Source organism: Eurypyga helias, unplaced genomic scaffold, assembly GCF_000690775.1.
Source record: "Eurypyga helias isolate BGI_N326 unplaced genomic scaffold, ASM69077v1 scaffold38335, whole genome shotgun sequence".
In the NCBI taxonomy this organism is placed as follows: domain Eukaryota; kingdom Metazoa; phylum Chordata; class Aves; order Eurypygiformes; family Eurypygidae; genus Eurypyga; species Eurypyga helias.
The window spans coordinates 12,155-37,842 of record NW_010254278.1 but is presented as its reverse complement, the minus strand read 5'-3'; the positions used below and the strand labels follow the sequence as shown (position 1 = coordinate 37,842).

Below are 25,688 nucleotides of genomic sequence, written 5' to 3'. Positions count from 1 at the left end.
GCCTGTCATGATAAATACCATACAGCTTTATCCCTCTGAAGGCTATCTTAGCTATATTTTACAGTAAGTGCAAATGTTGTGGAGAAACGTTATGATTTCTTCATTTTCATACAGAAACCAATAATGAAACTTGTCTTGACATTCTGAATGTCAAGAGGTTGCTTTTCCTTATTACAGGTCAGTATTCAATTTCAAGCGATGCTTCTCTCTCCCCATTTTTCAGGCAGAAACGTAGCATGGGATTGACCCTGGCAGAAGGAGAGCTAACCAAGCTGGATGCAGAGAGAGTTCGTGACCGGAATGCAGTGGAGAAGGAAAGAGCATGTGCAGAACAGATTATTGCTAAAATTGAGGAAGTCTTGTGAGTAACAGCAAATGTAATTGTGGTGGTAAAAACAGTTCTATCCTGAACCTGACAACAGCAGAACAAGGAATTAGGAGCCAGAAGCAATCTGACATCACTACTTTTACATTGCTTCCCCTGTTTGCTATCAACGTATGTTTGAGTAATGATAGCCAAAAGTAAGCCAACAGTTAGGTAAAGTCCATATATCTTTTCAAGGAGGCTGCTGTTCAAATGACAGAGGCGATGCTTACGTTGTCAGCTTATCCCTTATTAGATCGGAGTCCTGGTTTTGGGTTGTAGAAACCTATACCTTCAGAACCCATTTTTTCTTTTAATGTGAGCTGAATCCAGTTTTCCTGGCTAAACTTTCATTTTTGTTCACTCCCCCCAGCCCCCAGACTTCCTAACCTTCCAAAGGATGCTTTGAACACAACTGCTGATGCTCTGGATGGATGTGACTGGGTGTTAATTGGTTTTGAGTTTCATTTTAAAATTCTTTCTTGTTTTTAGGATGACATCTCAACCTTTGGAAGAAGACAAGAGGTAATGGGAGTTGTGTGGGCTTAGACTGTAAAGTAAGACCCCATTGCTGATTCTTGTTGTTCTGAGCAGAACCAGACAGCCCTCTGCTGGCCCTAGCCATAAGCACTCATTTTCTAAATCCCCTGGCATTACTAATTCTAATTCAGAGCATCAACCTCCTGCTCTCAACCTCTTCTTATTCTGAAGTCTGTTGCAGATCTCAAAAAGTTACTGTCGCCGAGAGTTCATGTGTTGTTTGGTTTTGTAGCTGTTTCCATCTGGTCTAACATTTGTTTTCTGTATGTGCCCTGCCATGTTCAGTTTGTATGTCTATAGCTGCCTGGGTACATTTTACCATACCTTTTAATGTTACTTACTGTTACCATAACTCAAAACTGTAAAGTGACTTCAAATATATATTTAGTGTATCATTTTAGGACCACCAGTGTAATTCTAAATATCTTATTTTTACCTCCTAGACTGGTATGCCTTTCATACACTCTGTCCTTTTTTTTTTTTGAAAAGAGGACAAGTTCTGATCTTGACTGACTCTTACCCATTGTCTGTGACAGTTTGTTTAAAAAAAAAAAGCTCATGCCAAGTTTTTTTAAGCTAAAAATAGTTAATTTCTTGATAGAACCTTTGCAAACCAGAGGAGGTTTAGATTAGATATTAGGAAGAATTTCTTCACCAGGTGTTGTCAAGCATTGGAACGGGATTCCCAGGGTGGTGGTGGAGTCCCCATCCCCGGAGGTATTTGAGATGTGTAGATGTGGTGCTTGGGGACATGGTTTAGTGGTGGATTTGGCTGTGTTAGGTTAAGGGTTGGACTTGATGATCTTAAAGGTCTTTTCCAACCTAAAGAATTCTGTGATTTAAAATTCTATGATTTGACATTGTTAATTTTCATGACAAAATGCATTTTCCCCAATACATTTCTCCTTTTTCTTCATCATCTTTTTTTTTCTTTTGCATCTACTTGGCAGTTCCACAATGCAGTATGTGATTCTTACTTATATGAAACACCTGGGAGTCAAAGTTAAAGAGCCTCGGAACCTGGAACAGAAGCGTGGCCGTATTGGTTTCTTACCCAAGATCAAGGTAGTAGTGTTGCCAGAGTGCAGTCGTTGAAAGGGGCCCAGCATGGATGCTTTGATAGAATTCAAAATCCACTTTTGCATGACGTGTTAGAAGCTGGTACAATTTTACAGGCATCCTTGCTACATTAAGAGGATCTGGGGTTACTGAGCTGCTCAGGAAACCTAAGAGTTGAAACTGGGTTCAACATACGTTTTCAGACATGGGAGATAGAAAGAAGGAAGCTCATCTCATCCTTTATCTGTGTATTCCTGAATTCAATCTGCTTGTTTTTCACACTTCTGGCCTTATTTAAATCTTGGATGAGAACCGTTCCATATAATACAACTTTGACTCACTTGAGGATCTCATTAAGGCTGATCTGGCTGTTGGCCTGTATACTTTAGTTTTCTTTTTGAGAAACTTGCCCAAAAACTCACGCTTCGTGTTGCAGAAAAGCTACTCTTCCTGCCACCCACACTTTCCCAGTTATAGAATGAATTTTTCCACCAAAACGCCATCTCTGTGGGTGTGTTCAGTTGTCCCCCGCTCTGTGGGGGTGTATCTGGTCACAGTAGCTACATACTTTGATCAGCATTCCAGCTTCTTTTGAAATGTTAAGACTGTTACAAGCAGCCCTGTACTGGCAGTGCAAAAAGGTTAGGTGGAGCCTTCCCAAGCTTTCTGAAGCAGTAGGATAAGTTGTAGTTCTCTCTCACAGATTAGAGCCTGTATGCTTTTGGAGGTTTGGAGTCACAAGACGTTGTGCCTTAGAGAAACAAGCTGCTACTGGTCGCTGTAAAGTGGTCTCTCACCCTAGGAAGGAGAGTGGTTTCTAGCTCCTGCTAAATTAAAACCAGGATGCGTGAGGTTTTGCTTACAACAGATGCATCTCTTAGGATGCCGTGACTCCCTGCTGCTAACCCTGTTACGCACCACATGTAGTCTGCCCGTAGGCTGTCTTTGCCTCTGATGCTGCGGGATGTTGACCTCTCAAGAACTTGTTAGAAATAAAATTTTCTTGGACCAAACTCTGCAGTTTTAAAGAATTAGCTAATATCTCAGTAAATAATTAAATTTAAAGAAATGAGCAATCTCTTTGCTTTTCTTTTCTTTGTTGTATGTTAACTTCAGCAAAGTATCAAGAAAGAGAAAGAAGGAGAGGAAAAAGGAAAGAGAAGAGGCTTTCCTAATATCCTGGGCCCACCAAGGAGACCGAGTCGGCATGATAGCAGTGCAAGTATGTTTGACAAGGAAATATGTGTTCCCTAATTATGAGTCTGAAAGCCAGATAAAATCTCTGCTGTCTTTTAAAAATGCATGCTGAGATGACTCAGTAAACGTTTTATTTTTAAAATGTGTTTTTGAAGACACACAAACCTAATTTTATCCTGAAATGCTTCCTCTTTTGATGGCTGAAAACAGGTAAAAGCTCTTTCAGCATTATAACGACTCTGTGTTTCAGTTGGCAGAGCCATGGAAATGCAGAAGCCCCGCCACCCAAAGCACTTACCTACAGCGTCTTCTGTTAGCCCAGAGCCACCGGATTCTAGCAAGATGCGCCAGAGCGGGTCCTCCAGCGATGGAACAGAAGTGCCATATCCACCTGCCAGCGCAATGTCCCCTTTGGCAGTGGGTCCCTTTTCCTCTCCAGAGGGAAGCAAGGACAGTGAAACAGGTAGGATGATCCTAGCAAGGAGGAATGACTAAAGATTACGTTGCAAGGGGGATATGCAAAGCACAGTTCTGATGCAACAAGCTTGACTAATTAGGAAATGTTATTATGTCATTAGACGTGCTCTTCCTCACCTTAGTCATCTTTTCTGACTTAGTCTCTGGTTCAAATTAGGAAATCTTATCAAGGCCAGAAACTGCTGTTAGGTGGGTCCTATCCCTGTGGCATTGGATCATCGAGCAGGAACAAACCAGTCTCAGGTGCCTGCTTTTGTAAGCACGAGTCTGTCTCTTCTGGGATCATTTATCACGGAGATTTTTCTTACCAACCTCACCTTAGTCATCTTTTCTGACTTAGTCTCTGGTTCAAATTAGGAAATCTTATCAAGGCCAGAAACTGCTGTTAGGTGGGTCCTATCCCTGTGGCATTGGATCATCGAGCAGGAACAAACCAGTCTCAGGTGCCTGCTTTTGTAAGCACGAGTCTGTCTCTTCTGGGATCATTTATCACGGAGATTTTTCTTACCAACCTAGGAACTCATGAGGCTGTGAATCAGGAGGCTGTGAAGAGACTGTGAAGTTCTCTAAGGTACTCTAATTTCATATGGTTCTTGACATTTGGTACTTATCCTCTGTTTAGGTTTGAAGCAGACTGGAGAAGCTCCACCTGCCAGTGACTGTACGGATGGCACACCCCGCACACCTAATAATACCTTTGAATTCCCATCTCCTTTGGAAAACTTGCAGGAGGAGGATGGAGAATCAGAGAGGTAATGATGGTGCCTTGGAAAAGAGTCGACGTGACAATGGCTGACGCTTAGTCCAGAAAAGTACTGCTGACATCGTTGGTATTAAACGTTATTGGTAGACGTAGGAAATGCTGGTCTGTGTCTGCTACTGTGGTAGTACTAGAAAACTGTGTATCGGGAGGGTGAGGCTGACAGATGGACAAAATGCTCTAGTTAGGACATTAGGCCTTTACACTGAAGTTATGCTGAACATCTGAGTGGAGTGAAATTCTTGCATAAGCTTCCCTAATAATTTCTTTCTTTGCAGAATGGTTGACATGGGAACACCAAAGCCTTTTCGCAAGTGAGTATGCTTAGAAATGTTTGAGCTTCACTGACTTTGTTTAGATTTGAATAGGTTATGAAGTAGAATACAGTAGTGTTCATTGTTCTGAGCCAGTGCAGTGGTGGCGTGATCTTTCCTTTTCTCAAGTAACGCGTGTATGAAATGAGGCGCTGCCGTCCCTGTGTAGGACAGGGAGTGAATCATATCCAGATAAGCCCTTTGAGGTATGAGTGAGGTATAGCAATTGTTGTAGCTACTGATTTGAATTGAGGGTTAGGGAGTTGAGATTTCCACATTTTCTCTTTAAATCTGTGTATTGCTGTTAGCTCTGTATCTGCAGATAGGTAGAGGAAAGAAATTGTAACCTGCCCTTTCATCGACTTGCTATTTGACTTCAAGCACATTATTTTATCTGTATCATTAAAAGGAGGGTTATGGAAATACTCTAAGAACAGATATTCACTCTTAGTTGTTCTGTAAAGGGCAAAATAAAAAATGTGCCTACAGGTTCAGACGTGTAGCAGCCTCCAGGTGTTCTGGAGAGCATACTCATAATGCTTTACAACTGATGTATATACTTATTTTCTTGGTCTTCTTTCTTCCTTACATCCATACCTAAAATGGGAAGTGTCTGACGTATTTTTTTCATGTTAGGATGGACAGCGTTGGATTCGCAGATGTACAAAGTGAAGACGAGCTGTATGATTTTGACATGGACATGGACCCTCCCAACTGGCAGCAACTTGTGAGCCGAGAAGTGTTGATGGGGCTGAAACCCTATGAAATCAAGCGCCAGGAAGTGATTAATGGTGAGATGGATATTTTTTCCTAGCTCACCAAGCATCAAAGTTGAAACCTGTGCTCTGGAGCTCTCAAGTTCTGAACATTTTAAACTAGGTCTGCCTTCACTGATCTGCTCCAAGTAGTGCCATTATTACTCGTGGTTTGCAGAGTTTGTATGTATGAAACTTGTTACTGGAAAGTATCCTGAGATGAGACTGATTCAGTCCTTAGGGGAGAACTAGACAATATTAAGTGGTTTGACACTGCAAGGCCAGTTTGCAATATCATGTTCTGTAATGCAAGCAAGAGGCGCTGTCTACACCATTCAATGGAAAGCTACTACTGAACTTCATCTTCAAAGCTCCCTCCCAGTTTCAGGTCTTGCAGTCCTGCAGAGCACTCTGTGTGGCAGTGTGAGGTGCTAAGAGCTCCCTGCTTGTTTGGGGTAGATTATGAGTCTGGAATCAATTGGCTTCTCTTTTCCTTCAAACATGGAAGTATAGCAGAGTGTGGCTCCATTCTGGAGCAAACTGCCAGCAAGGGGAAGTGTTGGTGAGGGAGACTTCTGTAAGTTCATACTCCTGACTTCTGTTTGCCTCACATTTGGATCCATATTGCTACACCTCTTTAAGTAGTCACTTGCAATCCTGCTTTCCCCTCTCTGTCCAGAATTGTTTTACACCGAGAGAGCTCATGTCCGCACGCTGAAGGTTCTGCATAATGTCTTCTACCAGCGTGTCACCCGGGAAGGGATCCTGAACTCCAGTGACAAACGGAAAATCTTTTCAAATCTGGAGGATATCCTTGGGCTTCATGGTAAGAGCAGCTGAGGTGCCATTCAGTTTTGTAGTCTCAACTGGAATTCGGGATACAGATATGTGAAAAAAAATTAAGTGACCCTGAAAGAAAAGGCAACCATGTTCAGCGCTTCAGGTGGAAAAGAATCCTACAGCTGTTCTTCTCTTCACACACAGTTTTTCCATATATGATTTACAAAGATACTTTGATGGAGAACGCTTGTGTCCAGTGTTGCGCAGACTTGTTTTTTATTGTCTGTGTACACAGGCTCTCTTGTGCCGATTCATTCGGTAAAAGGAGCGGTTCTTTGATAAATGGTCTTTATGGGTCAGTGTTCAAAACGTTGCAACTGTTGTTGAAGAGAAGATGAGAACAAAGCTGGGAAGATTGATGACTCGCAGGTGGTTTTGAAGCCTGACGCTTTCTAACCGTTTAGAGAAAGAACTGTTCAGAACCAGAATGAGTGCCACTGAATAATCGGTTGTACAACTTTATGCAAGTGGCTTGAAATGTGTTCTACGTTACTCCTGTGTTTTTAAAAGGGCAGTGATACTGAGCCTCAGAAAAGGTATGACTGGAAAGGTTCTTGTCACTTGAGGACAAGTGAGAAGAGCAAAGGAGTTATATATAATTTTATTAAATATGCTGCTAAATTTATTATGTTGTGGGACACTTAATTTTTTAAAAAATTGTAATTATTGCAAATCTAATATTTTCTTAGAATATCTTTTCTTTTAAAGTAAATGCTCAAAATTAAGCAAACAATTTGAATAGTATTAAGAAAATTTCCTCTTTTTTATTCTTTCTCTCCCCAAGTTGCATTGAATGACCAGATGAAAGCTGTCCGAAAAAGGAACGAGACTTCTGTTATTGGCCAGATTGGGGAGGACTTGCTTTCTTGGGTAAAATCCCTTTTTTGCTCTCTTGTACTTGAAAATAGCATTTCAGAGAATGACAAGTAGAGCCAGAAGGATAGAGAAGGTAATTTCCAGCTAATAGGAACCAAAGGTCTTAGAGTTGTCATTTCTATAGAGCCAGCACAGAGCTAGACAATGAGTGTTGAAGGAAAGCGGGAAGTACTCATAGGATTTTCATTTGGCTAGAGATAAGAGTAATTTAAGGAAGAAAAAAAATTATTTCCTTATGATGTGTGGGTAGAGTGGAAAGGTGGTTTTGGAGACAAAGATGAGTAGGATTTTGTAATAGCACAGTTTATTTCTGTAACACTGAAATGTAAGTCTTGTCTTGCCTGTGATACAGTTAAAAGATGGTTAAAAACACTGGTTTCTAATCGTAGAATTCACATAGCTGAACCTTTTCAAATTTATAGCACTGTTGCAGGCTTCCTTTCCAAGTTCCAAACCACAGGAGCGGGAGTGATGTAGGTTCTTATGAAAAAACCAAATTCTCTTTTGGGAATCTCCCAGTTTGTTGGTTGTTTTCAAGCCTACTTAATTTAGGACTGAAGATTGATCTGCTTAAGCTTTTCGGCTCTTCATGCAGTAGTCTCTTGTGGTCTTGTTTTTGTATTCCACTGTTGGTCTAGTATTGCAGAGAAAAAGAAAGAAAATGAAAATCAGATGTGGCTGGTAAAGAAACATGTCCAACGCTTTCAGTTCTCCTGGGTGTTATGAAAAAGCGAGAAGAGTCTTGCTAGAGCAAGCTAGACCTTAAGCTAATAGTTTTATGGCCTTGTGCAGGGTTCTGGCTAAGGGGCTAAAACAAAAAAACCCACAGGATCTCAGTCTCCAGAGTGAGTATTTTCAGAAGTTACTGTGCTGCATCGCAGGCTGGGTAGCAGGGATGGGAAGAGTTGCAGTAACAGTAACTACCTGTCATCTGCAGTGTATTTCTCAGCCCTGCTCATGCCTGCGTTTTCCCTAGCCATGTTTTTGTGATACTTGTGTGTAGGAACAACGCTGACATTGGAGACGTGGGCATCCTATTGTCCCTCTGAATCAGCAGTGCATTTATGGAAGGGATTGGATGTTCTAGGGCTGGAGACAGGAACTGTAGAGTTTGAGATGTAAAGGGATTCCTCGGTAGACTAGGAAGACAGGGCCTTAAAAACAGGATAGACTTTGCTTCTCATTTTGCCAGCAATTCCTGACAAGACCATTTCTGCCACGTGGCCATATGGCTGTTGAAAGTGGCACAGGCTGAACTCAAGTCTCTCTAAATTTGGCTTTCTTTGCTTCCTGGCACAGTTTAGTGGACCAGCAGAGGAGAAGCTGAAACATGCAACTGGCACTTTCTGCAGTAACCAGCCCTTTGCTCTAGAGGTCATCAAGTCACGCCAGAAGAAGGACTCTCGCTTCCAGACTTTTGTGCAGGTGAATTTTATGCGAGGGTTGAGCTGCCTGAGGATGTGGCTGGTGGCCAGCATGGCATAATGAATGGTTGCAGATAAAGTTATTACAATTAATGACATCATGTCTAACATTGTCTTCAGACTGGGATCACTTCCAATACTGTATTTATCTCTGCTAATTGTTTCTGGAGGGCGGGGCCTTTAATTCTTGTGAACACAATGTCCTGATAGACTGCAGGGAAGCACATGCTGTCCCAGGCAGGAGATGGCATCTCCCCTGAGGTGGCTGTTTCCCAAGGAGGAGTACTCCTGTGGGGAAAACTGCTTCTAGGAGTGCACTTCTCATGCATGCCATGGGCAGAAGATGGATGACATGCACCTCTTCTGCCTGCCGGGAAAGGGGGTTGAATACATGTGGCCCTGGGAGGAGAGAACATTATCTTCATTACCACAGGCTGGGAGGAACTCCGGTAATACAAGGGTTGAGGTTATATTGAAAAATGTACTGTAGTTTTGCTATAGCTTGAAAGCTGAAACTGATGTCTTCCCTGTATGGCGGTGACTGAGATTGATTGGAGATGGTACCAGGCCGCTGTGAAGTAATGAGGGAAGGAAGACGCTGCTTTTGTGATGAGCCTTTCCTATATGTCATTGCAGATGGAGAGGGGATGTGTTGTCTGAATGATCGATCTTGGCATTTCTTGTCTTGTCTTTAATTACTGGAAAGTGAAGTAATAGACGTTTATGTGATGAATAGATGTTACACGTTCAGGTAATTATAGTCTTAATAAAAATGACGAATGTAGTTATTGTGCTGTTTAATTTTAGGATGCTGAGAGTAATCCGCTGTGTCGCCGGTTGCAGCTGAAGGATATCATTCCCACCGAGATGCAGAGGTTGACTAAGTACCCCCTTCTGCTGGATAACATTGCGAAGTACACAGGTAAAGCCTTTCCACGCAGGCTTGTGCATGCATCTCGGTAGGTTTTCTGGGCAAATTTGATTTCAAAGCACATGTGGAAGAACAGGTCACTTTTGTGAGTGTCTGTCTGTTTTCATTATGACCTCAGTGTTGCCTTCTGCTCAGGAGGGCAGGATTCAAAAAAATAAAATATTCCAGTCTTTTAAAAAGTTTTTAAAAGATAGGGGAGGGGAAGAAATTTGAAGATAACCCAAACCAGTCTGCTTATGAATGTTACTGGCAGAACAACTTGATTTAGTAGTTTTTGAAGAAGGAAACCATGAAATCCTGACTGTCTCCACCCTCCAGTGCCTAGCCTGTTTCTTAGTTTTACACTGCCAATTACTATTATTAACAGCATTTATTGATGATGACAGCCAAATGGAAGAAAATATTTCCTCTGCACCCATATATTTCTTACTGTGCAAGAGTGTGTGATAATGTCAATAACTGGAATTACATACAGAAGAAAAGGAAACAGAGGAAAAAGAGCAGCTGTTGTATAACTCCTTATTATATGCTCTTAGCAACCAAACTTCAGGAACTCACTGAGAAGCAAGTTGCATTTGTGCTAGTACTTTGAATAGTCATTAGCATGCCTGTTCTTTCTGTGATTTTCTAAATATATTTAACTCCTTGCTACAGTGTTGAAGAAAGAAATAACCAGAAAGAATTCAGTCACTAAATATGATCTTCTGTATAAATAAATTCGTTTGCAATAATAAATATGCTCTGATAAACACGTTTTTTCTTCAGTTCAGGACATTAAGGTAGCTGAATCAAGCCATTAAGAGAAAACACATTTAAGTGAATTCCAATTTCCATGTAGATGCATTTGAGAGAGAAAAAGAATAAGATCGTCAATAACAGAAATCCCTAATCGTCCATTACTGACATAAAAATGTGAAGAGCGAAGAATCTAATAAAAACCTATCGAGTTATGCAGTTGCTTAAACAAGCTTGGATAGACACAGGGCATACCTCTGAGCAAGGAAGTTAAAAAGGAAAGTATCATAGAATCTAAGCAAAAAGCATGTGGTGTTAAGGATTATGGCAAATCGACGTGTTTATTTAAGAAGAGAACAAAAAGCAGATAACACCGAACAAACTGCTATTCTTTTAAGGTCAAGGTTTTCTTATCGACCAAGGGTGGTGTTTGTTGTGTGGGTGGCTTTCTTTTTTGAATCAATCCTCAGTACTCTTTGTTCAAAATTTCCAATATCTGGGAAAAATGTGTGCTCAGGAGTGCAATCTGACCTACACCCCTGAAGTCTGATATAAAACAAGCTTCATATAAAAATCTTGTATGTTATCAATATCATGTCAACTAAGAATTCAAAGGAGATTGAACTTGAAAGAAATGCCTTCCTACACAATAGACACCAGCAGAATCTTCCTCCTCTGTTGAATCGTTAAAGCACTGCGTAATGTTTTCATGTCCTTGCAGAGGGTGGAGTTTAGCTGGGATGTGTTACACTGAAAGGTATTTCCAGCATAACAGGCGAAAATATGATTAATAATACCACAAAATGCCTTTTCAGGTTTACCAGCGGATACCTGCTGCAGTGTAATTTCATTACTCATAAAAAATGTACTGCCTTTACAAGTTCACTCTAATCGCAATTAAGAAAGCATGTGATACTCCATTATCCTTGATGTACTTGTTTATTTGCCTGTTAACTTAATACTTAATGTGGCTTGTGGTAGTAAGAATTGATGGGGTTCACCTGTGCCTGCGTTTGAGCAAATGACACTGGCTGGAAATATAACTCAATAAAAGGCTGGGTGTTTTTATAATCAGGCTGCATGTGTGTAGCCAGAGACATTTTCCCTAAGCTGTTAACATAAATACAGGCTCTCTGCGTGGAAAATGTTTTTTTGAAAAACATTTTGTTGATATTTTGTGTTGTGTTTTTTTAATCTGTTTCTCTGTCTTCCGTAATAAATCAATAAAAAGGACTGGGAGAAATGCAGAAGCCAGTAGTCAGTTGTCGAATCCTGGGACTTTGGCTATAGCTGGCTCTGTGTGATCTTAAATATCTGTCCTGAGACTCTTTGTACCACGGTGGAGTCTCAGTAAACTTCTGAGATTTTTCAGAATACCTCAGATTGATGTTTGTGAATAGTTGTCACAAGCCCCTCAGAAAAGGGAGACTGACAAATCCTGTGCTGTGTATGGTGATCGTCAGGGGTCGCTGTTTTGTGTAGGGCAGAATTATCTCTGGTCACAAATCTGGTTTTGTCGATTCACCTTTGAAATGCAGTGCTTTTGTTGATAGGCTGTTCTGCGAATTTAAGTTCTTTCTCAAATTTGAGGTCAACAAACTGCACTGGATTTGTGACTTAAAATCATAGAATCACAGAACATTTTGGGTTGGAAGGGACCTTAAAGATCATCTAGTTCCAACCCCCCTGCCACGGTTTCAACCTTAATTGGAAAGCATTAGTTACATTTCCTTTTTCTCTTGCAGAACTGCCTGAAGAGAAAGAGAAGGTGAAGAAAGCAGCAGATCATTGTCGTCAGATCCTCAACCACGTGAACCAGGCTGTCAAAGAGTCTGAGAACAAGCAGGTAGGAGGTGAATGGAGTGCGTATTCGTGACTGCCTGCACTCCAACACTGCTGGGTTTCGCTAATCAGAGTGACCATCTCCATTGCATTTTCTGCAGCATTTGGAAGATTATCAGCGTCGTCTCGACCTGTCCTACTTGAAGCAGTCTGAGGATCCCATGATGGATGAGTTCAGGGTAAGGGACAGCACTAAGGCAATCTCTGGGTAAATGGTGATTGCAACCCTGTTGTTGAGCTTGTGGCTGTTCCTAGTACAGTCTTGTGATGTACAATGCAACGGGCTTTTGGGGGTAAATATTTCTGTACGAAAAAACCCAATTAGTCTCAGATATTTGAGTTTTGATACCTTTCTGTGGATGAAACAACTTAGTTCTGCACATAGTAGTGTTGATGAAGCTCGTAAGCTCTGCGAAACGAATCTTAATGATCTGAAAGCTAATGCACTGTATCACATAAGAGAGAGCTGATGGACAATAAGTCTTAGTATGGATATATATCTCACATGGTTGCATGTCTTAGTAACGCTGTTGGAACTGGGGAGGCCTCAGAACCATGAGGTGTAGCAATGCAGTTGGCTTTGAAACAAGAGCTTGTATATAGCCCGTTTTGTATAGGAGGTGCACGGGTATAGCCAAATAAAGTCATAAGTCTAGTGCTAAAAGTGCTATGCTTCCTGGCCCCTGTAAATTCATGCACCTACGTTAATGAAGCTGGTTGCTTGCCATCAGCTGCTCTTAAATGGAATGGGCAACACCACATCCTTGGAGCAGGACTAACTCTATGAAATTTTTGTGTTTCGAGTGAACGATGCCCACCAATAGGCGCTTGCAACTTGAAACAGTTTTGTTCTTTCTCACAAGATCCAAATAGGAAGCTTCCACACAAGGACCCTTCTCCTTTTGCTCATGCTTCTTTTCCTCATGATTTGGTTCTTAATTTTTACCACTGTCTTTGCCTGTGTCTTGTATAGATTCTCTGCTGTTTATCACTCCCTTATCTTCCACAAAATCTGTATATGAAGACTTTCCATAAAACTGTGTCATGTATCCTTCCACAAATAAACTTGCAAGCATTTAGTTAGGAAATGAAGAACTTACTGGCAGTTGTGAAATCCAGCTGTCCTTCTTGTAGTCTCTGAGATTTGGAAGGAATACCTCGTGAAAATTGTCACTTCGACTTGCCTGCAGATCTAAATGTCACAAGCACTGAGATGACTGAAGAATCCATTGACATTAGAAAGTCCATCAGATCACTGGAATGATTTGTATATCGCTGTATCGTTTGCAAGCACACTTGACTTGCAAATCAAGTGCCGAAGCGTTCACCGGTTGCAATATTAGAACTGGAGACTTCATATGGGGGATTGGAAAACCTCCTCAGATGACATCCTCATACCTTAGTAGCTTGATTTAGTAGGGAAATGCCCTACCCTGTGACCCCTGGCATCTGCCAAAGAGCAGTGAAAGAGGCAGAGGCATAACAAACACTTCTCACAAGATGTCAGTTTACGAGCATACTCCTGCTCCACATTCCTTTTTTCCAGGCTGGGTTTAGCGGCTCATGGAGTGCCTGTCCTGGCTTTCCCTCTGACTTTCCTATGCTTTACCATGTGTTGCTTCCACAGAAATTTTGTAGTGCTACTTTTCTTTCTTTTTTTTTTTTTTCCCCCCTGGTTGACAGAACTTGGATCTAACGAAGAGAAAAATGCTTCACGAAGGACCTCTGACTTGGAAGGTTAATCGTGACAAAACCATTGGTGAGTCCTGTTCCACCAGCGAGCTCAGCTGGGTTTGTGTGTGTTTGAGAAGGAGAAAGCATTTCTGCACTTTCCAGTTACCATTCTTACTGCCACCTCTGATAATGCCTGTGTGTTTCTCAGACCTGACTCAATGATTCTTGCCAATTCGGAGATGTGCTGGAGTATCATTAAGGCTATGCAGGGACACAGCAGTCAGTCATGAGATGATCCAATTCCATCTGTAGCTTTCTGCTGCAGGTTTGATGAGGAAGATTGCAAGCTTTGCCTAGAATGGCATAGCACTGATTACTGCCTCTGCATGAGTAATCAAAAATGCAGCCTTTTCCCTTCTGCAGGGGTGTGACACAAAACTGTGCATCTTTAACTCATTCTGGGTTCTTTTGCTCTCGGTGCAGATCTCTACACTCTGCTTCTGGAGGACATTCTGGTGCTGTTGCAGAAACAGGATGATAAACTGGTACTGAAATGTCACAGCAAAATCTTGGCATCGACAGCCGATAGTAAACACACCTTCAGTCCTATCATCAAATTGAACACCGTCCTGGTTCGTCAGGTGGCAACAGGTCGGTGTAACCAATTGAGAAAGCAAAAGAGGAAGCCAAAAAAAAGAAGATCAGATCAGTTGAGGGTAGTTTTTGTCTGGAGTTCCAGAGTAGAACATATTAAACCGCGTAGGCTTAATTCTTGGTTGTCCAACATCTCGCTTTGTGTGTATGAGCTGTTTAACTTCTTTGCATCAGTAATAGGCGTGGCTTGAGTTTTAAATAGACTTCTAAATTAAAGTACTCGGGTTGTATTAGATGAAAGGTACTCTAGAAATTATTAGGAGGGAAAAGAAGAGAAATAAATCTGTTTCAAAATGGCTGGGGCAGTAATAGCTCTTTTGTTGCAGGAATAATAGCCACAGTTCCTGGATAGGGGCGAAGATCAGTGTCTGTGGTGGAGGGCTATGTCATGAACTCTTCTTGCGTTGCTTCTGGTTGGGGTTATGCCCAGTTTTAGGAATTTTCAGAAAGCTCTGTGGGACACGGCGTGTAGTTACATTCTTCCCTCCCTGTGTTGCTTCAGATAACAAAGCCTTCTTCGTCATCTCCATGTCAGAAAATGGCGCTCATATTTATGAACTGGTGGCACAGACTGTTTCAGAAAAGAATGTGTAAGTAATCGGTTCAGCTCCATCTGCTGCTTGATTTGTTGTACTTGAGAGATCTTTTACATCTGTTTGCCTGTAGTAACTGTGCAGGTGTCTGTGAAATACCCGAGTTCCTTCTCTAAGCTTAGCTGAAAGGACTGCTGTGGTGGCCTGTGTGGGAGGTATCCAAGGACAGTCTCTCCCAACCTAAAAAACCCATGGGAAAGGTGTATGCATACATGTTAGTGAGTGTGTGTGTGTATACATTACATATATATGTATCAAAACAAACCCTACCCCATGCATACACTCAGTGCTTCCGTTGTTGCTTGCTGTCTGGCTCACTCCAGACCCTTTTCTCTGCTCTAAAATGCTTTTGTTTACCTTTGTCATTCTGGACTTGGGTGACTGACTGCAAGATAAGTAACTTAAATAATCTATCATCATAACTTCCTAGCATCATAAACACCTCAATACATGAATTGATTCCTAGCTAAGTGCTTTTTTCCCCCTCTTTGGTAGAAATGCTTTTCTTCTGAAGTATGAGCAGGGCATAGATTCTTTTGTGTGAGACATAGCAACTGTTGTAGTATCATGTATGAAACTTTTCAGTCGTATGTGAAATTTTACTAATAAAACCCAACTGCCTCACCTGACAACTCCTCCTAAGGTCCTGCCATGCATTTCCTTCTGCTGAAGAGTGTCCTGGTGAGGTGAGCATTATGCTGTGGTGATATAAATAAAAAAAACCAATAATCTGTTGCTAAGAAGAGCAATAGTATTATTAGCTGGATTTAAGAGGTGTTACATAGAGAAGTATTCATTATGCTTCACATCTTGCATGTTTTTATTTGATGTTTCTACTGCAGATGGCAGGACCTGATAGCTCAAATGGCAGGGACTGTGAAAATGGGGAGTGCCAGAAGAGTGATTCCATTACCACAGTCAGGACCCGGCGAGTAAGTAAAAGTAGCTGGAGGAAGAAGGGCTGGATTTTCTTCTTCCAGTACCCCTTCCTCTGCTCAAAGACTGCCAGCCAAAGCAGGGATGCTCATGCAGCAATTCAGATACATGTGACTAAAAGAATGCGTTCATACTCTCTCCCCTGCAGAGAAGAGCGTGAAGAAGAGGAGCAGCAGAAGCTCAAAGAGCAGCATGATATTCCTGCCAGCAGATTACAAAGTCCAGGTAAGACAGTGGTTCAGGTAAATGGCATCAGTAGATTTGCTGCGCGGAGTGCGGATGCGCCAAGCCTTATTCCTTGTGGCTGAGGGATCTTTTGATAGCTTTGCCTTTTTCTGGGAAGGAATGAACCCAAACCATTCCATGGTTCTATAATTTCTTTACAAGTCACGTAGAGGAGTGATACTGAACCTCTTGGAAACAGACCTCTTACTATTTCCATCTGTTGTATGAATTCCAGGGAAAGATTCTTTTTCCCCTGGAAAGAATTGGCCTTTTAAGCAAGTCCGTGCTCAAGAACTGTATTTTTTAGTGTTTTCAGAGATTTCTGTGTGAAGCAGAATTTTCTGCAGTTTCAGCATAATTGTTTAACCTGAATGTATGTTTTCTGTTTACTAGATAAAGATTTGGGCCTTGAATCTTCCTTAATACTGAATGCTCAGTCGTCTTCACCCATCATGTCTGAAAAGTCCAAGGTGGAAAGTCTTCTTGAGTCAGAAAGACAGTTTGATAAAGTGCAGGAGGCAGACCTGACTCTTAAAGATTCTTCTACATGCTATGAACACACAGCCACCAGTTTACCTTCAGCATCAGAAGGCCAGTGGGCATTGGATGCGTTAAGAAACTGTAAGTAGCTGTGGGCAGTGTCTGGTGGGATGTGATTTGGAGATGGAAATTGTTAGGTAAATCATCTAAATCCATGAGCTGAAACAAAAACTAAAGCCCGTTACTATTAAGTATCATCTTTGTGCATAGCATAGCAAAACAGAATGGATCTGGCAGCAACAAAGTCTATTCTAAATTCATATACTGGCCCTTTTTTGCAGCTTCAGGCATTGTTTTTCTGTGATATTCCCATGTGTAAGATGATGGTGGTAATGGATTGTTACTGTCCATGAAGTGCTTTGGCGACAGAATCGCGTTGCAGAACTCGGTGCAGCGCCGTGCAGTGGCATTGCTAATCAGCAGGTTGCTCAGAGACAATGCAGCTTGGCTGGGGACTTGGGTTCATGGCACTGGAGCAGAGTAGAAGAGCTTGAATCACTTGCAGGGTGTGATTTTGCATATTTCTTTGTAAAATCCTGTGAACGGGATCAGATATATGTGTGGTTGACAAAGCCTTGGCTGAGATTGTCTGAGGATTTGGGGTATGGTTGGATATAATTAGATCAACACTTGTGTGTGTTGAAAAGAAATTTTCCTGATGGACAGATTATTCTGTAAAATTATTTATAGAAGATTTTTAATCACTTCCTCTGTTCTCCAGTATACCTCCTTTTGGAGGAAGAATGCAACCGACTTGATCACATCCAGCTCTGCAGTTCCTAAATATAACTTCCTAAAATTTGAATGAATTCATTAATCCATATATTTCTTCTTGGCAACCCTGAAAGGGACACAAAGTCCCTCCCTTGTACCTGGAGGGAGTAGTCTGCGTTGCTTCTCACTGGGCCATTTACTTATACCAAAACGCAGAGCGTTTGTATCCTTGGCCCGAATTCCCTTTTCCAACTCTCTCAGCAAGTAATGACGGTTCTCTGCAATTTAGTATCTTGGATCTTTTGATCCATTTATGCTTCCCTTCCTTATAGGATTCAAAGTCCTTTTTCTAATTCTGAATGCTGTACAAATGTTCTTGGCACTTGTTTTCAGAGACCAGTGATAATCTTAAGTTTGTAGGGTGTGTGCAGACAGTATTAGTGACCCAACACCTCACGACTGTTCAAACTGAGAGCAGCAGTGGGTCACTCACGTTTTGACAAAAGCTTTCCAGTCTCCTGGGTGACTGATAAATCACTATCAGTCACAGCTTTTCTTGGGTTTTACAAGAGCATCATATGGTGGGAGTGAACAGTGGTTTTATGCTCTTGACAGTAACATTTTTGGTTTGAACACAGTGTTGTTATTATGAATTGTTTCATAGAATCCTAGAATCAGAGAACGGTTTGGGCTGGAAGGGACCTTAAAGACCATCTAGTTCCAACCCCCTGCCATGGGCAGGGACACCTTCCACTAGACCAGGTTGCTCCAATCCTCTTCCAGCCTGGCCTTGGACACTTCCAGGGATGGGGCATCCACAGCTTCTCTGGGCAACCTGTCCCAGTGCCTCCCCACCCTCTCCGGGAAGAATTTCTTCCTGATAATCTAATCTAAACCTCCCCACTTTAAATTTAAACCTGTTACCCCTTGGTAACGTTTGGTTGGGATAATTTGAGAAGAAAAGAATGTGGGTTGAAGTTCAAGCAAGCATAAATTTGCATGAAATTTTAGGGAAAACGTATCTTCAATTTTTTTATCTGTCATTTCAAAGTTGAATGGAATGTTCTCAGATACGTTTGTTTCTCAGGTGGGAATCCCCTGCTACAGCCGTAGTGTTCAGTTCGCTGGGGGTTGTGGGTAAAACCTGGGCACTCCACTGCACTCAAGCTCACTTGCTGGATAATTTCAATAGGGGATGTCTCCGGTTTTCCCTGAGCAAGATGAAACTTGCACTGACCTGTTTGCTCTTGCTTGTAAGGTAAAAGGTGGAGTAAGGCTTCAGACCTGACATATTTATTTTTATCCCTGCTTTTCTTACCAAGAGCACTGAGAGGATTGCCTGCTATGCATGCTTCTTGAAAGGGTGGCCTTTATGCCTAGTTTAATCGCTGTCAGGGAGGTTGTGGTCTGTGAAGCCTGTGAACGTTATCTCTACTTACAGTGGGCTTGCTGAAACAATTGTTGGTGCAGCAGCTTGGCTTTTCTGAGAAGGGCACCCTGGAAGACCGGCAGCGCTTTCCCAGGTTTAGGACTGTTTCTCAAGAAGCCCAAACAGTGAGCGAAAACGAGCCTGGAGTACAGCATTCTGACAACAACAAATTTCACCAGCCTGGAACAGACAGAACGCTTCCAAGAACCAGAACTAATGAGTCCACAGCTAGTTATGGCCTCCGGACTTCAGCTGAATCGCCAGCTTCAGGGGATGCCATGCAGCTGATAGTGAGAGACCCCAGATCCAGTAGTAACTTAGCGATAGACCGCACGAGTATGAATCTGGAGATCTCAAGCACTGAGCTGGAAGGGCTAGGTGCTGATGAAAGCGGGGAGCATTTTTTTGATGCTCGAGAAGCTCACAGTGATGAAAATCCATCTGAAAGTGAACTAATGGAAAGGAAGGAGGAAGAGGATGTGCAAATACGGATCTCAGGTGAGCATATTTCATTCACTCACTGACTGATAGTCTGTCCAGATTCAGTACGAGAGACTTCCTCTCTTGCTTACGTGGGATAGGACATTTAAAGTTAACTCTCAGACCCTGACAGTCATTTTAGCCCTGAAAAGGGCTGTGCAAACCTAATGGATTTTCTATTTTATGAACGGAGAAGCTGAAATACTGTGGGGTTAATACACTGTGACAGTCTGTAATTACAGCGGCACCAGGCACAATGCAAGGCACAATGCAAGCTCTTGATTGCCGTTGCCACTGGACCACTTTATCTCTCAACTGACTGTTGGAATCTGTAGTGAAAACATGTTCCCTGGAGGCAAAGTTCCTTAGTCTGTACACTCTGAGCCCCCATGACTTATGCTGTTTTGTAGATGTTGGCTTCTCCTGATCGAGCTTCAGAGAAGAAACTTCAGCTTTGCACTGCAATTGTCTCCTGTGACCTTACCCCAATCTGAAGATCCTAAAAGCTTATTTTTGTTATTTCTATTATTATGGCTACATATGGTATATTTGGCAGTTACCTGAGCAGTGTCTCCAAGTGTATCTCTTCTAGCCTTCAAGAAGGTTGTAGAGCTGTTAGCTCAGCAGAAAACTAGCTCCGAGGCAGCAGCTGGGAGCCCTTTCATGGGACTTTGCATGCTTTGTGTTCAGAAAATCCTGTGATTTTGATCAGGTGACAGGGTACCACTGCACTAAAGGTAGTCCATAAGCTGAGGTTTGTCTCGTGTACGCGTTGTAGCAGAAGTAGCTACTAGTAGGTAGATTCTGTATAACTGTGAAATCTTTTACCTCTAAAGATGGTTTTCTTTAAAAATTGGGTTCTGTCAGTGCGAATAAGCCTGTTTGTGACTGCCTGCTGCCTCCCAACTACATACTGAAAATAATTTTCTTTTCCCTAAATTACCGAGACATTTTCAGTTATTAAAACTGAGCCAGCAACTTGAAGCATCTAATTTATTTGTCACCTCTTACGCTGTTTACTTTCTTCACTGTGCGGGGACATAACAATTAGGTTGACCTGGGTTTAGTCAATTCTGACTCTACACGCTAGTGCTGCTGTAATACTGTAGGGGAATTATTTAATATCATCACGTTGGTGCAGTTTCTGTCTCTAATTGCTTTCTCTTTTGACCTGTCATCAGCCAAGTTAAATTTTAAAGCCAAGCCATCTAAAAGCATCCTCAGTTACCATAGCTAGTAAGTGGAGGTTAGGAATCTAGTAGTCTGATTTGTTGGGCACTGTCAGTGTAAGTGCAGGTTTTTCAGATGTTAGAATAGAAATAGAGATTTTAGGAAAAAAAACCAAACCCACCAGGAAAGTAGGTGATTAGCTAATCATGTAATACTCAAAATGCAGTCCAAAAAACAGCCATGGTCTCTGAAGCCCATTTCAGAACCAAACTAGTCTGGTCTGATACAATCACTATTCTGTGTAGTGTTCACAAATGCTTTTGCTAATCCATTTTAAAATGTCTCAAGAGATGGGCCTCTCGCCACTTATCTTTCTTAAAGTCTGCTTAAACTGTCTACAGTTCAGTGGTCCTGGGTGATTATGGAGCTGGAGGTGTTAGTAAAAAGCTGTTCTCTTAACAGGAAATTATTTGATCCTCGATGGATATGGAACGGTGCAGGAGAGCTCCACAGACGAGGAGGTATCGTCTCTGGTTCTCCAGTGCGCTGCGGGTGGCCGCACCTCTTTGGACTCTGCACGGCAGCAGCCCCTTTCCCCACGGGACACCCAGTCCGATGGAGGGAGCTCCCCGTTTGCCGAGGAGATGATGGCCTCACGCTGGGGGGGAGTGGAAGAGCCCTGCTCCTTTGTAGCAAGCCCTCACCTCTCTCTGGAGTCACGTGTGCAGATGATGCAGTATATTCAGAAGATAGAGGATGACCTTGAAAAGTTAAAGGTAGGCTCTGTTGGCAGCATCAGGGTTTTCACATCCCTTACGTCTTGTTTTGGAAAAGAGCTTGAAAATAATTTTGAGCCGGAAGAAAGGCAGCCATGCCTTTTTTGTCTGTGGCTCTTATCTCTGGAAGCTTTTGAAGCAGAAAACTTGGTGCCGTTTTGCTTGCATTAATTTGTGGGTTACAACGGCGAGTAGTTCCCGTAGAGCTAGCGGGTATGTGTATTGCTTTGATTTGAATTTTGGGAGATTCCCAAGGGATAGGACAAAACGGATGCAAGCCTGCAACAGTGGAGTTTTAAAGGGGCCGCCGGCCTAAGGAATATGAATTCCTGACATAAAAAGGTTACCAAATCTGTTGCATGCTGATGCTAATGTCAGATGAAGGTGCTGAGTTGCAGTAGATCAATAATGAGGCTTTCAGCCTTACTATATTCAAAATGATGTTTTGTATGTGATGGGCAGTCTCGGTACGTAAGAGCCTGTGCTGCAGAAGTTTTACAGCATCTCTGTGTGTGAGACATACCGACACAGAACGGTTTGGGTTGGAAGAGACCTTAAAAATCATCTAGTTCCAATGCTAAGTTAGTAGCCAGCTTTTCATTTAACAGAAAACTGACAAGTGGGATACTGCAGGCAGATGGAAGGCCTGGATAACGATGGATAAGGATAATGATGCTGATAAAGGAGCTGGCACGCATTGTGGGTCACTGTGCAACACGGGTGATCCCAGTTCACTCGCCTCTAGTGAAACTTCTCATTTCCCATTTGAAGCCCTCTTTGGTCACTTGGTAAATAGAGGTAGAGCCACTTGAGTTTTGGGGTTGTTTTTGTTTTTTAGGAGGTTGAGGAAGACTACACCATCCTCCGACGCCAAGGGCTGGCTGGATCAGCCTCCACAGGAGAGCACTCAGGTAGGCACCCAGACACTATAATTGGTAGCATATCCCACGTTGGCTTCAGACATTAAACAAAGAGCACAGAGTCAATTATTAATGTTTCTGACATGCACAAAAAAAGGTTTCACCTACTTCAGCAGCTCTCTTAGGGCTGAGACCATGCTGATTCCGAGAAAGGTCAGTTGAATCCATTGAGACTGCCGTGTGCAGGGGAGCTTGTTCCTTCCTCTGAAAAGGTTGTTCGCAAGCGGTCTCACCCCTGCCTGCCAAAGACCTACATCTCAGGGTTACAGCTTCTCTTTCAGAGAAGGCTAGATTGATGGGAAGTCCCAAAGGAGGATTTTTGAACGTGGAAAATGGTTACAGTCCGTCTTTTCTTTCTTGGGGGCGTCTCCGATGCTGTGTAAAGTGGTTGCCATGGGTCCCTTTAAATTGGCCTTAGGCATCCTAGAGATGTAATTGCTGGAATTACTGACAAAGGTCTTTAGGATAATAGGTGTGCTGTCTCTCTTATTAGTACTAGTGTTCAGAAATGTTAGGCATTCATCTCTCACCACCCTTTTGGGTTTTTGTTTTGTTTTCTTTCCTCCTTCAGACAAAAGCTAGTCGTGTTTTCAGGAATGGCTGAAGATTGGATGAAGAGTATGAGGACGCAGCGCTCGCTGTCTTCCTTGTGGACTCTGAGACAAGAGGGTTTGGACCATCCAAACATGAACCATACTCTAGCAAAGCGGGCATGCTTTTCCTGTGGGGCATCTGCACTATTTTGTCAGTGAGGGAGTCTGTTCTATTCTGCTCCTCTCCTTGCTACCAGAAATTTCATTTTTCAGAACAGAAAAACCAAACCAAATGTACAGAGCTTTGGGTGTAGGATATAAAAATGTATTTAGACATTTAAAAAAAAAAAATCAATGTATTTATTTGACTTCATTCCGTTTATCAAAAGCACATTTTAATTTTTTAATCTGCCTTTTTTTTGTTCTATTTTAATTGGGTAGTGACAGTTCTAGCCCTCTGCACGTAGTACACCCCGCCTGCCACCACTCCTGAGCCGAAGGGGTCTGAGGGGAGGGGGTGTGCCTGTGTGCAAGTGTATCTTTACTTCACTGGACTGGACTCTGCACTCCCTGCTGGCAATCGAACTGCCACGCGAAGAGCTACTTATGAAGGTGTGAGGATGACTTGTGGCTGGAACTATCTGTATTCAACAGTTGCATGGGAACTGCTGATGTCACCACGTGCGTACCACTCTTCCATGCACTAAATACCCAGGCACTTGAGATGGGCAAATTTCCTTTTTCCCCTCTCCCATTCGGGGTGTTCTTTGTTGACATGTAAAATTAGACTGGGAGAGGAGAAAGATAGGTTTAATTTTTTTTTTCTTGATTTTTTTTGGCTTTGATCATTGTCTCCTTTGTAAAGTGATAAAAATGCTTGGACCTGCAGCACTTTTGTAACTCTCCTCTGGATCAAAAAGTAAAAATGCAAACCCAGAAGTGTTTCAGAGATGTGGGGCAGATCTGCCCCTGATTCACTACTGAATGAATAAGGGCTGCCATTTGAGTTAGCCACAGGTACTGCTGATTATAGGGCCAGTAAGTTTTAGTACCTGAAAGTATGTCTTGCTGAGGGCTTGGGGTGGGTTTGGGGGTTTTTTTGGGGGGTGGGGTTCGGTTGGTTTTTGTTTCTTTTAACTGATTTGTGCCAACGTGTTCTCACTGAAACAGAGATGTGCAAAACAAAGAAGGCTGAAACAGTTCTCTAGTACTTCCTTAGGCCTGTTCTCATGGGTTTTCTGTTGGAATTCCTTCCAGTCTGGGAACAAGATGGTATATATGAGGCTACCAGCAGAGCAAAAACTGGACAGCCTAGGCTGCCTGTGCCTCTGCTCTGAAGCTGGGCCTAGGGCAGGCGCTTCCTGCTTGCCATAGGGTGGCTCGAGCTGTCCCTGGTATCACAGGCACCGTGAATACAGCTGCTAGCGCCGAGTGTGCGAGGCAGTTTGGTTTTGCACCCTCTTCCCAAATTTCGAAGTATTTCACGAACCCGAACAGAACAGCATGCCAAAGCTGTAAATCCCATTAACTCCTCAGAACTGCTGTAGCGTTGTTCGCATCGCTGCGTGCATCGTGAAGTGCTGAGAACCTGTCTTTGGTCAGCATCAAGATCGTGCTCCCCGCTCCTTGAAAGCAACTCTTTTCTCTTTGGCTACCAGCAGGAAATCAGACCTCTTCTCTGTCTGCTCACACAGGAAAAAACAGTTCTTGTTCTTCCGGTTAGAAATAGGCAGGGGATGGTTCATGGAAAGATTGACAGAGGTTGAGCAGAGGTGGTTTTGGGCCTGATGTGAACGTTGGAGCCATGAGCCCTTAGAGAGCAGGGAGGAGTTTTTCTTGTTTTAAGAGCCTGTTGCCCAAAGTTAGCATTTTTCACCAGCGGAGCATCGCACTGCCAACACAAACCAAAGTGTTCCCTTCCAGGCTGGCAGGAGCTTCCTCTTCCGTGGGACCCACGAAGGCCTGGCCTGTTGCACCCGTACGAGTGTACTGTCAGTATTAGCCGAGCACTTCCATTCTTACACGGGTGGGATCTTCCCCCTCACCTTCAGCCAGACGGTTCCTTTGGTTATAAACCTCTAGCCTTCCTCTGATGTGCCCCCAAGCTAGGACGCTGCCTCATGCTGATGTGGCATCTTTCGCCTGATCCTGCCAGAAAGAGAACTGGGCTGTAGGCAGAGTTGGTGTTTAAGGCCCTTTTTCCCCTAAATAAGAACACCTTTGTTTTCTCCCCAATTCCCCATCACCAGTTGGCATAACGCTTGCCGGGGTCTACACACTCCAGAAGCAGGTGCAGTTATGGTGTCTGTAGCTGTCTAAAAGCTTTCCAGCAGCTTCTCTGATTGATGGAAACTGGCCACTGAACTCTAGTAGAGGGAGCTTAGTCTGGCTTTTCAGGAGTGTGCTGCAAGACCAGAAAGGCAGGGCCTGTGGAGGCCTGGTTGTGTACTCCTCTTCCCTTGTGACTGAAGACAAAATCCTTCATTCTCCAGTTTTCTCCCAAGTTGCGTGAATGCCCAGGTTCATGGTGAGCGAAGCGCTGCGCGAGAAGCCGTTGGGATGGGCCGTGGGGGAGCCAACTGCCCGTGCTGCCTCCGTTTTCACCCTCGCGGCAGTATTCCGTAGCCTCATCCACCACTGTGTTGTTTCGCCTCTAACAGGTGTAACACCGGTGGAAAACCTGGGAGCGCAGAGTGTTTGTGTTGCCAGGTCATCCTTGCGTTCCTACCTGCTGAGGAGGAGCTTTCCCCACCGTCCCCTGATGCCACCTTGGACCCTATTATGCCCTGGGAGGTGAGGTGCAGCCCTGTCCCTGTCATCCTCCGTCCTTAGAGGATCCATCCCCTGGATGTGTAGGAGGAAACACTTACACCTCGCGCCAGGCTGATGATGATGGCAAGGAGGCTGGATGCCATGGGCAGCCTGCAGAG

At 43.0% G+C, this 25,688-nt stretch overlaps 1 protein-coding gene across 1 annotated transcript in view; it reads left to right on the top strand.

The window, feature by feature from the left end:
* The window catches only part of ARHGEF12 (Rho guanine nucleotide exchange factor (GEF) 12), a 42,070-nt gene extending 18,899 nt beyond the window's left edge, over positions 1 to 23,171 (top strand). Inside the window, exons 17-40 of the mRNA XM_010152926.1 lie at positions 224 to 361; positions 857 to 889; positions 1,855 to 1,969; positions 3,080 to 3,185; positions 3,411 to 3,623; positions 4,260 to 4,389; positions 4,676 to 4,711; positions 5,348 to 5,502; positions 6,146 to 6,292; positions 7,091 to 7,176; positions 8,482 to 8,607; positions 9,414 to 9,528; positions 12,018 to 12,118; positions 12,216 to 12,293; positions 13,798 to 13,873; positions 14,272 to 14,439; positions 14,945 to 15,032; positions 15,878 to 15,967; positions 16,120 to 16,196; positions 16,590 to 16,817; positions 18,892 to 19,377; positions 20,992 to 21,305; positions 22,144 to 22,216; positions 22,797 to 23,171. Coding sequence (XP_010151228.1) covers positions 224 to 361; positions 857 to 889; positions 1,855 to 1,969; positions 3,080 to 3,185; positions 3,411 to 3,623; positions 4,260 to 4,389; positions 4,676 to 4,711; positions 5,348 to 5,502; positions 6,146 to 6,292; positions 7,091 to 7,176; positions 8,482 to 8,607; positions 9,414 to 9,528; positions 12,018 to 12,118; positions 12,216 to 12,293; positions 13,798 to 13,873; positions 14,272 to 14,439; positions 14,945 to 15,032; positions 15,878 to 15,967; positions 16,120 to 16,196; positions 16,590 to 16,817; positions 18,892 to 19,377; positions 20,992 to 21,305; positions 22,144 to 22,216; positions 22,797 to 22,807 — 3,190 coding nt within the window. The 3' untranslated portion in view covers positions 22,808 to 23,171. The remainder of the gene's footprint in view (positions 1 to 223; positions 362 to 856; positions 890 to 1,854; positions 1,970 to 3,079; positions 3,186 to 3,410; positions 3,624 to 4,259; positions 4,390 to 4,675; positions 4,712 to 5,347; positions 5,503 to 6,145; positions 6,293 to 7,090; positions 7,177 to 8,481; positions 8,608 to 9,413; positions 9,529 to 12,017; positions 12,119 to 12,215; positions 12,294 to 13,797; positions 13,874 to 14,271; positions 14,440 to 14,944; positions 15,033 to 15,877; positions 15,968 to 16,119; positions 16,197 to 16,589; positions 16,818 to 18,891; positions 19,378 to 20,991; positions 21,306 to 22,143; positions 22,217 to 22,796) is intronic.
* Positions 23,172 to 25,688: the final 2,517 nt, after the last annotated feature.